The sequence below is a fragment of the Girardinichthys multiradiatus genome, chromosome 14 (genome assembly GCF_021462225.1).
Source record: "Girardinichthys multiradiatus isolate DD_20200921_A chromosome 14, DD_fGirMul_XY1, whole genome shotgun sequence".
In the NCBI taxonomy this organism is placed as follows: Eukaryota; Metazoa; Chordata; class Actinopteri; order Cyprinodontiformes; family Goodeidae; genus Girardinichthys; species Girardinichthys multiradiatus.
In genome coordinates this window covers 44634135-44647701 of record NC_061807.1, presented here as the reverse complement: position 1 = coordinate 44647701, position 13567 = coordinate 44634135, and the positions used below count along the sequence as shown (strand labels likewise).

The following is a 13567-nucleotide window of genomic DNA, read 5'->3' as shown; positions in this document are numbered from 1 at the left end:
TTCACCTCCAACAACAAGCGGTAGGAAAACTAAAAACTGAACTAATACAAAAAGGGGGACTTTCAAGTAATAGATTGTCTTATTGAAGTAAATATTTATTTTTTGGTATATATAACAAGAATTAGAGTAAGAAAATAATTTCTGAAATAAATTCACTTTTCTGCACTATTATAGTTTCTTGAGATATACCTGAAAGAGGTTACATTGTGGCTCAGTGGGAAGAGGAATTGCCTGGCAATCCAAACGTTGTGGTGTGATTCCAGCTTCTCCCATCACATGTTGACGTGCCCCTGAGCCACACAAGCCCAGGTTCCCTACTGATCTACGTATCGGTGTATAAATGTGTACATGTTTGTGAATTCAGTCCATGTTTGTCACACACAATTGTTTCTGATTAACAAACAAATTACAGAAAAACAACACAAGTAAACAAAAGGGGAAAATAATCATAAACCTACATGGCCCTGTGTGAAAAGTGGTTTTCCTCCCTAAACTTGATAAGTGGTTGAGCCGCTCTTAGCAACAACAACTGCAATCAAGTGTTTGCTGGATCTGAAGGGTTGGCTTTACAGCTGGTAATTCAGCTTTTTTATAGTTGGTATGTAGATTTGAAACCAGATATCTACATAGAGTATACCGTAAAACAGACCAATTTTCTTTTTTTTCTCACTGTCTGACATTCAACCAGAACAATGTTTTCCTGTTTTAAGGTCATTAAGGATTACTAAAACCATTTTTAATTGCTAAATGCCAGAATAATAAGATAATCTTTCTAAAGCAAAGTCAGAAGTTTGCATATGTTAAGATTACTGTGTCATTAAACAATTTGGGAACACCCAGATGATGATATAATTTTCTAAGCTTCTGATAAGTGAATTCAAATCATTTCAATTAATTGGAGGTACACCTGTTAATATATTTTAAAGGAAACATCTCAAACACACTGCTTCCATATGTGATATAATGGAATAAAACAAAAGAAATCAGCCAAGATATCAGAAAGAGAATTGTGGACCTCCACATGACGGATTCATCCATGGGTACAATTTCCAGATGCCTGAAGTTTTCACGTTCCGCTGTTCAAAAATTATATGCAGGTATTAACAATATGGGAATGTGCAGCAGTCATACCGTTCAGGAAGTAGATAGGTCTTGTGTTCTAGAGATGAACATGATTAGGTGTGAAATGTGAGTATCAGCCCCAGAACAAAAGCTAGACTTGTGAAGATGCAGGCTGACACTGGTAGAAGAGTGTCATCATCCACAGTGAAGAGTCATGTAGCAACAATAGCTGAAAGGCAACTCAGAGATAAAGAAAGTATTTTTCCGAAAATAAAGTTTAAAAAAGGCAGCTAATTTGGACTGGGGGGGATGTGGTGTACAGGATTGTCTGTCCTATGTGTCCTATGATGGACTGTTGGCATGTCTCCTGGCTCTTGGTTAGAATAGAAATCCAGTCCTCCTAGATCCTGAACAAGATTAAACACACCTGGACAATGGGTAGATACGTTTTACAATATTTAAGTCTGAATAACAGAGGTGATCACAGTGGCATTGTTTTACATCCGTCTGCACCCACGGGAGAAGACATGTAGATATTTTCATGTTTTCCTCCAGAGTCTTCCTGAGGATTCTCAGACACAACACCAGCACCAGCTGCAACATCTAATCCTTGGTTGATGTATCTAGCCTCCTGCCAGGCTTCCAGGACCGGAAGCTCGGAGAGAAGACCTTTCAGTACTTCAAGCAGATCCCTGAAGTGTGGCCTCAAACTTGGCTCTGGATCCCAGCAGCTCTTCATGACTTCATAACTGGTGAAAGGGTAAGATGGGAGGAAAATAATTACACATTGACTACATTGACTGTTTTTTATAAAAGACTTCCCAATCAGAATCACACATTCCCACCCCCATGCCTACACATAAAAACACTCACACCAACAAACAGTCCCAATGCCCTAATGAATTCCAATCTCAGCCCCCTATCCCCAATGTACCCCAACATGAATTCCACCATAGGGCCACTCCCAACCAGGAGACAATTAGCGAACACATGCTCCCGAACCCAAACGCAATGAATCTCCTTTCCACAGGGGCACACCCCCACAGATGAGCTCCACCCCCGAAAAGCCACTAATGACACATCCACACAGTGCAAGCTCCACACACTGCCCGCTTCAAGCACCCCCGCCGCATCCTGCCCCCCATCACACAACGCGCTATGACAGCAAGGCAAGGGCCCTGCTCAATGCCACCCCAGCCTTAGCGCACAAGCGCAACAGAGCAACCGTACCCACAACAGACCCCCCGACCCCACACCAAGATGGGACAAAACCATCCGGGAAGAGGTCCTCGGCCAGTGGCACAAACCTGGGGCCCCCACCGTGCCCCCGCATTTACACAAACACACTATCACCGCACTGCAACGACAGCCCAGGGAGAAACACCAAACAGCCTAGCTCCACCACCACCGCTCAGCAGATCCAAATGCAGGTGACCACACATCCAAAAAGAGGACACTATGTTGAATAAGTTTTTACCATACTGTGAATAGGGAGAGACAACCAAAGTCAAGTGTCACTATGTTTAATGTTCGTTCGTTCGTCGTCTTCCGCTTATCCAGGACCGGGTCGCGGGGGCAGCAGACTCAGCAGAGACGCCCAGACGTCCCTCTCTCCAGACACCTCCTCCAGTTCCTCCAGGGTGAGCCCAAGGCGTTCCCAGGCCAGCCGAGAGACATAGTCCCTCCAGCGTGTCCTGGGCCGTCCCCTGGGCCTCCTCCCGGTGGGACGTGCCTGGAACACCTCCCGAGGAAGGCGTCCAGGAGGCATCCGGTATAGATGCCCGAGCCACCTCGACTGGCTCCTCTCGATGTGGAGGAGCAGCAGCTCTACTCCGAGCCCTTCCCGGATGGCCGAGTTCCTCACCCTATCTCTAAGGGAGTGCCCGGCCACCCTACGGAGGAAGCTCATTTCAGCCGCTTGTATCCGTGATCTCGTTCTTTCGGTCATGACCCAAAGTTCATGGCCATAGGTGAGGGTAGGAACGTAGACCGACCAGTAAATTGAGAGCTTTGCTTTTCGGCTCAGCTCTCTCTTCACCACAATGGACCGGCACAGCGCCCCCATTACTGTGGCAGCTGCACCGATCCGTCTGTCGATCTCCCGCTCCATTCTTCCCTCACTCGTGAACAAGACCCCGAGATACTTAAACTCCTCCACTTGAGGCAGGAACTCCCCTCCAACCTGAAGAGGACAAGCCACCCTTTTCCGGTCGAGTACCATGGCCTCTGACTTGGAGGAGCTGATCCTCATCCCAGCCGCTTCACACTCGGCTGCGAACCGCCACAGCGCATGCTGTAGGTCTTGGCTAGAGGGGGCCAGCAGGACCACGTCATCCGCAAAAAGATGTTTAACGTATTAGAGGGAAAAAATGTAATGGAACATCTAAAAATAAAGATTTAATAACATTTCATATTGAAGTGGGCCTCATCTCTGGTTTCTCTTTCATAGATGTATTCGGGAAATAACCTGGATTGTATTAAATTTGTCCTCTTTAAGAAGTTGACTTCTCAGCTGAAGAATGACGAGGAATGTAATGCTGGATTCCATACTCAGAAACAAGAATTTTTGATTTGTCAATGTGGAAAAATCAACTGGATGGCCCTCTGCAAATTTAGAAGTTTCTATATCAACCCAAACCTTAAATTCTAATATGGCTGCCATAAAATATAACACTTGGTAACACTTGGTAACACTTGCAGTAATAACTTATTTGCTCTGCTTATCAACATTTGTTCTCTAATTAGATTAGTAAGAAAATAATACTTGCCAAACTGTTAGTGAACATGTTGCTGCAGTGAGTAAATGCATAAAATCTTAGAAATATTTGTTATAGACTGTTTCAACAATCAGCAAATCCCACTTGCAATTGAGTTTGAATGACTGTTTTTCCTGATCTAAGTTCCAACTTCTACATAAAAAAGGTACATAAAAATATATTTATAATATATATTAAATTCACTTAAAGATTCTCACCTTCTGATTTAGTTACTTGTAATTTCTATGAAATAAAAAATAAAATAAATATGGCAAGTCAGGGTACAGAATAACATTGTAATTGCCATAATATGAAGATAGAGAATTGCAGAAAACAAATTAAAGGAGTGAAATAGCATTGGAGTAGTTTTCCCTCAAAGCAGCATGTTTGTTCCAAATGTTTATGATAAAATGGAGTTTCACCAAACATGTATGTTAAGTGGGAATGTTTTAGGTGGGGATATTTTTGCTACATAGCATAAAGCAATTTTTTAGTACAGATGTAGAATTATTGCTTTGTATTGACAAGAAAATACAAAACTCTATCAGCTTTCAGAACACTGTACTTGATTTCTGATCAACAAACAATTTGCCTTTTGGGACCATTCTTGTTCTTTTATTTCTGTCTCTTAGCCTATTTTTCTTTTTTTATATACAGTATACATTTCATAAAAAAAATTTAAAAGGTGTAACAGCCCTAACAGCCCTAACAATAGTTGTTTAAACTATTTTTGTTTAAGCAGAGAGAGGTACCCCCAATCCTTGTGGTTTTTAGTATAACAATGGTCACCAGTGGGCTCTACATGGACAAACTTTATCAGTTTACTTAGTACCCCTACACATAGCCCATTCTAAAATGGCCAAACTCTAACACTCAGTAGTTTATTCTAACCTCCCCAACAATCCTACGTCATTCCAAACCCTTTGTGAAGTGCCTTGAGACGACATGTGTTGTGAATTGGCGCTATATAAATAAAACTGAATTGAACTGAATTGAATTAATTATTCTGTGTTAAAACATGTTATGTTCAACAATACAACATCTATAGAATGAAAAATTGTTGGATATTTCAAGAATTCTCTCTTCAAGAAAAAGCTCAAAAACTCACAGCTTCGCATCACAGTGTGCAGGTGGTTTGAGTCTGTGTCCTGTCAGCAGCAGGTCCAGCAGTTCATAGTTGTGGACAGCAGGATATGGAGTCTTTCCTCGGGACACAATCTCCCACATAGTTACTCCGAATGACCACTATGACACGGGCAAGAAAATTATGACGTGAATAAACCAGCTGTTTCTAGGCTGCTTTTTGGCTACTACATACTGGCCATAATGCATGTTTTAAAAACAAAGCTGGTTAGTCAGACCAGCCCATCTTCTTTCTTTGCTACTTGTGCCAACCGTGTAAGCTTTCAGCAGTGAAAGCAGCTCAAAACGAACACCTTGACTGGAACCATCATGATGTCTTTTAGCCATTTGAGCTACATTGTTTTTTCTGTTTGACCTGACAACATGGACAACACGGTCATCCAATACACACACCAGGCCCAGTCACAAGTTTACCAGTTTCCTGTCAGGGGTGTACCCTGCCTCTCGCCCATAGACTGCTGGAGATAGGCACCAGCTTCCCCGCAACCCACTATGGAATAAGCGGTAGAAAATGACTGACTGACTGACACTTTGGGCAGGTCATGGTCACACAAACCCAGGAACATTCTACATGTTCAGCCATTAAAGAGATAGTCTACCTGGGCTGTGTGGTCATCACCGTTTGGTCTAGTTAAAGTAGCTTCCACTTTTTTTTGTTTCCAACACTTTAACAATTTACAGTGTTCACCCTTGCCTGAAGATCAAAATCTTAAGACCTGAGACAAAATAACTAGTATTAACATTTCATGCTGCCTAATAACAACCAGACTGTAGGTCAAGCTTCAAAATGTGAAAAGACAAAAACAAACAGAGACAAAACAATTAGAGTGGGCAATTTTTGATAAATACATCTAAACTCAAACGGGCCATTTGTCTGCTGTTCAAAAGTTTAACACCACAGTGTGTGCAAAAATCTGGCTTTTATGTCAGTTCCTGTCGGGCATTCACACAGGCATGACCCCCTGGTGGCAAGGACAAAAAGACTTTCTGCATATACATATATTTTATGTTGGCACATTCACATAAGTATTTTATACATTTTCCCCTTAAAAAAATCTAGAATTTCAGATGCACATAGAACCTTTATTGCAATCATAACAGTATCTTATGGCTTTGGCGTCTGGGTGCGATTTTAAAGACTGGCCAGCAGATGTCACCATATATGATTCAATGGGATGGTTCGAAACAACCATTTCATCCACATAGCTTCATATTGATTCAGTGGTTCAGCAAGCTTTAGTTTCTCTATCACTGCTGTTTAGTAGGAAAACCTCTGACCTCTTCTGAGTTTGTCTTCTTAGCAGGGCAGAACACAGAAAAGGGAGAGCCATTTTCCAGGTGCTGCCTGAGTCCTCCTGGAGCAGACCAGTATGATCAGGAGGGAGGTGCTGAGTAAAGTTATGTTAGATTTAATTATTATTTTTTTGACTGATGTTAGTTTTGGGATTCAGGACTTATATTTATATTAATGTTTACTGGTACATTTATTATTTTTAGTGCTGATTTATGTACTTTTGTGTGTGATCGCCAACTTGTCCACATTGTCTCCAGCAAAAGTCTGTTTTAGAATTATCAAATTTGGAAATAATAAACTATCTAACATTCACCTTCCAGCAAAATTCCTTCCATGATGGACTTTTAGTCAGTTTATGTCCATCTTCACACACCAACTTGAGGATCAATCACAACATTAATTTCCTGCTCCCTTGTCCCAGGAGCGCCCCAACATCATTGACTGCAAGTTTTATACGATTTTGACACTATCTTATCACACTTTCTTTCTTTAGAAACCTTCATGAAACACATCTCCAGTTATGTGTGTTGTCATTTAAGAAGTGACCATTCTTTATGAGACATAAAAATCACTTCTCAACTGCTTGACTCTATAGAAGTCAGTTGAAATCAGTCCATGCTTCTCCTGAATTTGACTAAATGGCCTCAGAATCACCCCTTCAAACAAGTCGTGTCAGGCCATGGAGCTGTGTGCAGGTTTGTGATGCTGTGTGAGTGTTGTGTCTCTCTTCCACTGGTTGTGACAGGCAGGTGCAGCCACACAGCTGCACCACATGAGGAGCAATCACCGAAGAGCTTCATAAGCTGCTCACACTCTGAAGGTGTCGGATTGTTTACTCTGCCAAGTGGTTGCTGTTTGCCAAACCCTGCTCTGGAAACACCCTCCTTGGCCCTGGCCCTTCCATGTTGGGAACAGCAGAACCCACTTCCTGGAAAACCCACCGTGGTTCAGTCTCCTGCTGGTCAGTAACTATTTCAATGAAGTTACCTCAGCCCGAACGTCGCTCAGAGAAATCTAGATCATCCTGCAAGTTTGCTCCTCGCTTCATCTGCCCTGCCTGTCCACCCTACAACATCAACAACCATCTGTGGAAACCTGCTCGCACAGCTCCCTCACCTACTAAGCTCAGTCTCTGTGGCTTACCCGCTCCCTACTGGAACCTTCATCCAATCCCACAAGTAAGATCAATATTCACACAATCAGGACTTCTCATCATCTACATCATACTGACAGCTCTCTCCCTCTTAGTGAGCCGATTCTTGCAACCAGACTAGTATGGACTCCTGACATTGCCAAAAAACATTATTTCAATAAACCTGTTTCAATCTTTTCTGTTCTCCTGGTGTGCTGCTCTAGAGTCTCCTGGTTAAAACAACATTATGACAAGTCGTCAATAAAAAATTAGATTTTTATTTTCCCATTCTCTGAACCCTGGATCATGTTGCCCTGGTAAATCTATTACATTCGCAATTTTCGTGGCTCTGGATATGGATTATGGAGCTTTGATATTTTTTCTAAAACTACTTAGAACCTTTTGGGTACATTTCATCCATGTATTTGTGACTTTGTATTTGTTCCATATTTCACTTGAGCTAAATGCAAAGGCCTGCAGTGAAAATTTAGAGTATGAACTTTGTTCCAAAGTCAACCAAGTTGTTTCTTTACTGTGTTTTAGCCATTCCACCACTCCTCGTAATTGTGTTGCGCAATAGTATAATTTCCAATTTGGTAGGTTAAGACCTCGATAAGCCTTACCACTGGTCAGCTGTGTAAATTTGATTCTGGCTTTTTTTCTGCTAAATAAAAGTAGAGATCATTTCTTGCAATTCTGTAAAACTGGTTACTGGGATCCAGATGGGGACGGACATGAAGAAATATAGCAGACCAGGGAGATTGTGCAGCATAACTACACAGATAGTTTCAGTTCAGATTATTTAGTTAAACGGCACTTATTTACAACAATGTCGTCTCAAGGAACCCCACAAAGGGTCCCACTGATGGTCATTGTTATACTAAAATCCACAAGGATTGGGATACCTCTCTCTGTCAGACTGATTATAACCATTGTTAAAGAGAAGGGGTCAGTCATACAGGTAGCAGAAATGGAGGGTGTGTTTGCACCTCAACCATAACTGAGCCGGTTTAGGCTAAACCTGACTCCCCCTTACTCCAATCAACAGGGAGGGAGGGAGGAAGGCTCCCTCCCTGATAAACTAAGCCACTCTAACTATAAGCTTTATCAAAAAGGAGAGTTTTAAGTCTAGCCTTAAAAGTAGACAGGGTGTCTGCCTCACGGACTAAAGCTGGGAGCTGGTTCCACAGGAGAGGAGCCTCATAACTAAAGGATCTGCCTCCCATTCTACTTCTAGAGACTCTAGGAACCACCAGTAAACCTGCAGTCTGAGAACTAAGTGCTCTGTTAGGAACATATGGAACAATCAGATCTCTGATGTATGATGGAGCTAGATCATTAAGGGCTTTATATGTGAGGAGGATAATTTTAAATTCTATTCTAAATTTAACAGGGAGCCAATGAAGGAAAGTTAAAATAGGAGAAATATGATTTCTCTTTTTAACTTTCATCAGAAGTCTTGCTGCAGCATTCTGAATCAGCTGAAGGCTTTTAACTGCATTTTGTGGACATCCTGATAGTAAAGAATTACAATAGTCCAACCTTGAAGTAACAAATGCATGGACTAGTTTTTCAGCGTCACTCCTGGATAGGATATTTCTAATTTTGGCAATGTTCCGGAGGTGCATGTCCTGGTCAAAAATAACACCAAGGTTTTTTACTTTATTACCGGAGGTCAATTTAATGCCATCCAGGTTAAGTGACTGACTAAGCAGTTTCTTTTTTAAAGACTCCGGTCCGAAGACGACATCTTCTGTCTTGTCTGAATTTAGAAGCAAGAAATTTTAAGTCAACCAGGTTTTAATATCTTCAAGACATGCTTGTAGTCTATCTAACTGGTTGGGCTCATCAGGATTTATGGATAAGCAAAGCTGAGTATCATCAGCATAACAGTGAAAAGTTATCCCATGCTGCCTGATAATTTGACCTATTGGAAGCATATATATAGTAAAGAGAATTGGCCCAAGTACTGAACCCTGTGGTACTCCACAATTAACCCTGGAGTTTAAAGATGATTTATCATTTACATGAACAAACTGGAATCTGTCAGACAGATAAGATTTAAACCAGCCTAGCGTGTTCCCCTGATCCCTACAGCATATTCCAGCCTTTTTAAGAGAATATTATGGTCGACTATATAAAATTCAGCACTGAGATCTAACAGAACCAGAACAGACACAAGTCCATTATCTGAGGCCATAAGGATATCATTAGTGACTTTCAGCAGAGCTGTTTCAGTGCTATGAAGGAGCTCTGAAGCCTGACTGAAACTCTTCAAACAGGTCATTGCTCTGTAAATGCTCACACATTTGATTAACAACTATTTTCTCAAGAACTTTAGATAAGAATGGAAGATTGGATATAGGTCTGTAATTTTTCAAGTCATCTCGATCAAGCGAAGGTTTCTTAAGTAAAGGTTTAATTACAGCTAACTTAAAAGCCTGTGGTACATATACATTTACTAAAGATAGATTAATCATATCTGAAATTGGGCTGGTAATTAGAGGGAACACTTCCTTAAATAATTTGGTTGGGATTGGATCTAACATACAAGTTGAAGGTTTAGATGAAGCTAATATTTCTGATAACTCAGGAAGCTCCACAGGATCAAAACAGTCCAAACACAGATCAGGTTCTGTTGTTATTTCCAATGTTGTCTCACTTGCTGAGGATGAAGTAATCATCTTCAGGAGTATGTCAAAGATTTTATTTTTAACAGTGCAGTTTTAGAAACCTTGTTCTCTTCTATTAATGATGAGAAATAAGCTGTTCTGGCTTGGAGAAGTGTCTTTTTATACAACAGTAGGCTATTTTTCCAGATTAAGTAGGAATCCTCTAGGTGTGTAGAGCGCCATTTTCTCTCCAATTTTCTAACATTGTGCTTTAAAGTACGCAGCTCTGAATTAAACCAAGGAGCTAGCCTCCTATGAATGATTACCTTCTTTTTCAAGGGGGCTGCATTGCCTAATGCATCACGCAATGATGAAGAAACACTATGAACAAAAGAATCAATTTGTGAAGGGGCAGAAACAGAATTATTGCCCTCCATTGTGCTTTTCAGTGATAATGAGGAAATTAAAAGTGGAACAAATTCGTTAAAGGTTGTTACAGCATCGCCTGATAATGATCTACTATAATGAAATTTTCTTTCAGGTGTGGAGTACTCGGTTGAATTAAACTCAATAAATTGTCAGACAGGACAGGGTTATGAGAGAATACAGGTCCTTCTCAAAAAATTAGCATATTGTGATAAAGTTCATTATTTTCCATAATGTCATGATGAAAATTTAACATTCATATATTTTAGATTCATTGCACACTAACTGAAATATTTCAGATCTTTTATTGTCTTAATACAGATGATTTTGGCATACAGCTCATGAAAACCCAAAATTCCTATCTCACAAAATTAGCATATTATTAAAAGGGTCTCTAAACGAGCTATGAACCTAATCATCTGAATCAACGAGTTAACTCTAAACACCTGCAAAAGATTCCTGAGGCCTTTAAAACTCCCAGCCTGGTTTATCACTCTAAACCTCAATCATGGGTAAGACTGCCGACCTGACTGCTGCCCAGAAGGCCACTATTGACACCCTCCAGCAAGAGGGTAAGACACAGAAAGACATTTCTGAACAAATAGGCGGTTCCCAGAGTGCTGTATTAAGGCACCTCAGTGGGAAGTCTGTGGGAAGGAAAAAGTGTGGCAGAAAACACTGCACAACGAGAAGAGGTGACCGGACCCTGAGGAAGATTGTGGAGAAGGGCCGATTCCAGACCTTGGGGGACCTGCGGAAGCAGTGGACTGAGTCTGGAGTAGAAACATCCAGAGCCACCGTGCACAGGCGTGTGCAGGAAACGGGCTACAGGTGCCGCATTCCCCAGACCTGGGCTACAGAGAAGCAGCACTGGACTGTTGCTCAGTGGTCCAAAGTACTTTTTTTGGATGAAAGCAAATTCTGCATGTCATTCGGAAATCAAGGTGCCAGAGTCTGGAGGAAGACTGGGGAGAAGGAAATGCCAAAATGCCAGAAGTCCAGTGTCAAGTACCCACAGTCAGTGATGGTCTGGGGTGCCGTGTCAGCTGCTGGTGTTGGTCCACTGTGTTTTATCAAGGGCAGGGTCAATGCAGCTAGCTATCAGGAGATTTTGGAGCACTTCATGCTTCCATCTGCTGAAAAGCTTTATGGAGATGAAGATTTCGTTTTTCAGCACGACCTGGCACCTGCTCACAGTGCCAAAACCACTGGTAAATGGTTTACTGACCATGGTATCACTGTGCTCAATTGGCCTGCCAACTCTCCTGACCTGAACCCCATAGAGAATCTGTGGGATATTGTGAAGAGAACGTTGAGAGACTCAAGACCCAACACTCTGGATGAGCTAAAGGCCGCTATCGAAGCATCCTGGGCCTCCATAAGACCTCAGCAGTGCCACAGGCTGATTGCCTCCATGCCACGCCGCATTGAAGCAGTCATTTCTGCAAAAGGATTCCCGACCAAGTATTGAGTGTATAACTGTACATGATTATTTGAAGGTTGACGTTGTTTGTATTAAAAACACTTTTCTTTTATTGGTCGGATGAAATATGCTAATTTTGTGAGATAGGAATTTTGGGTTTTCATGAGCTGAATGCCAAAATCATCCGTATTAAGACAATAAAAGACCTGAAATATTTCAGTTAGTGTGCAATGAATCTAAAATATATGAATGTTAAATTTTCATCATTACATTATAGAAAATAACGAACTTTATCACAATATGCTAATTTTTTGAGAAGGACATGTATTATGTCTTTACACTCAATGCCATATGTCAGCACACGGTCCAGAGAATGAAGACAAAGGTGGGTAGGTTTGTTAATGTTTTGAGCAAAGCCAATTGAGTCTAAGATAGCATTAAACGCTATATTTAGGCTATCACTTTCAGCGTCAACATGAATGTTAAAATCCCCCACTGTAATAATCTTATCTGTATTTAACACTAAATCAGATAAAAGGTCTGAAATCTGATCTAAAAATTGAGAGTAAGGGCCTGGTGGACGATACAAAACAACAAACAGAAGTGGTGTTAGTGCTTTGCAATTTGGATGAAGAAAACTAAGGATTAAATATTCAAAAGAGTTGTAGCTATTGATTGGTCTGGAACTAATCAATAAATCCGACTGAAAGATGGTTGCTACTCCTCCTCCTCGCCCAGTATTTCGAGGAATGTGAAAATTTAAATAATTAGTAGGAGTTGACTCATTTATAGTTACATAATCCTCTTGCTGCAGCCAGGTTTCTGTGAGGCAAAATAAATCAATCTGATTGTCACAAATCAGGTCACTAACTAGCAATGTCATTGAAGACAGAGATCTTATGTTCAGTAAGCCACATTTAATTGTTTTATTTTTCTTTTCGGTCTGAGTTGTTTATTTTTATGAGATTTTCCTGATTTCCTCCTTTTAGATTATTTTTTAACCTATTCAATTTTGGCCGTGGGCGAGACACTGTCTTAATAGGGTAATGGCTGGGTAGCAGTACAGAAGCTGCAGAGAGGAGTGTTAAACTACAACCCTGCTTCCTGGTCTGAACCCTGGGTTGTCAGAGTTTTGGAGAACTAATAAATTCGTCCAGATTCCTAGAAAGAAGGTATGTTCTGATTAATTCTGCTAAATGTTCTATACTTATAGCAAACAAACTCTGTGACAAGCAGCATCCTTGGCGCGTTCCTCTTTTAAGGAAAAACTATCTGATAGATAACTATTTATCGATACTCTGGAAGTTGGGCTGGAAAACATTACTTCAAACCAATCAATAAAACCATCATCAAAACCCATTTCCTTCAGAACATATTTTGGGAAAATCCAGTCCACCTGATGGAATGCCTTCTCGGCATCAATTCAATAATACTTTATTAGTCCCAAAGGGAAATGGAATGTTGTTGTAGCTCATATTATGCAGGTTTAATCAAGACTGAGAAGCATTGATGGGTGTGGCTTTGTTGGGCTATTGATATTGCATTTCGGGTTCGTCTAATATAATGTCAATCTTTTGGGTATAAATCCCACCTGATCAGGGTTAATGATTTTATTAAAAATCTTTTTCAGTCTTCTAGCCATAATGGCACCTAAAATCTTAACATCGTAAACTGATTTGGCCTATAAGAGGTGCATTGTGTAGGGTCTTTGCCATCTTT

General features: G+C 40.9%; 1 protein-coding gene across 4 annotated transcripts in view; it reads right to left on the bottom strand.

Annotated features, from left to right (window-relative positions):
• Positions 1-70: 70 nt before the first annotated feature.
• The window catches only part of si:ch73-40a2.1 (ephrin type-A receptor 5), a 48256-nt gene continuing 34759 nt past the window's right edge, over positions 71-13567 (bottom strand). For all 4 annotated transcript variants that reach the window (XM_047385433.1, XM_047385432.1, XM_047385434.1 and 1 more), the window contains 2 exons: positions 4927-5063; positions 71-1811 (listed from right to left, as the gene is read on the bottom strand). In XM_047385433.1, the coding sequence (XP_047241389.1) occupies positions 1544-1811; positions 4927-5063 (405 nt within the window). In that variant the 3' untranslated portion in view covers positions 71-1543. The remainder of the gene's footprint in view (positions 1812-4926; positions 5064-13567) is intronic.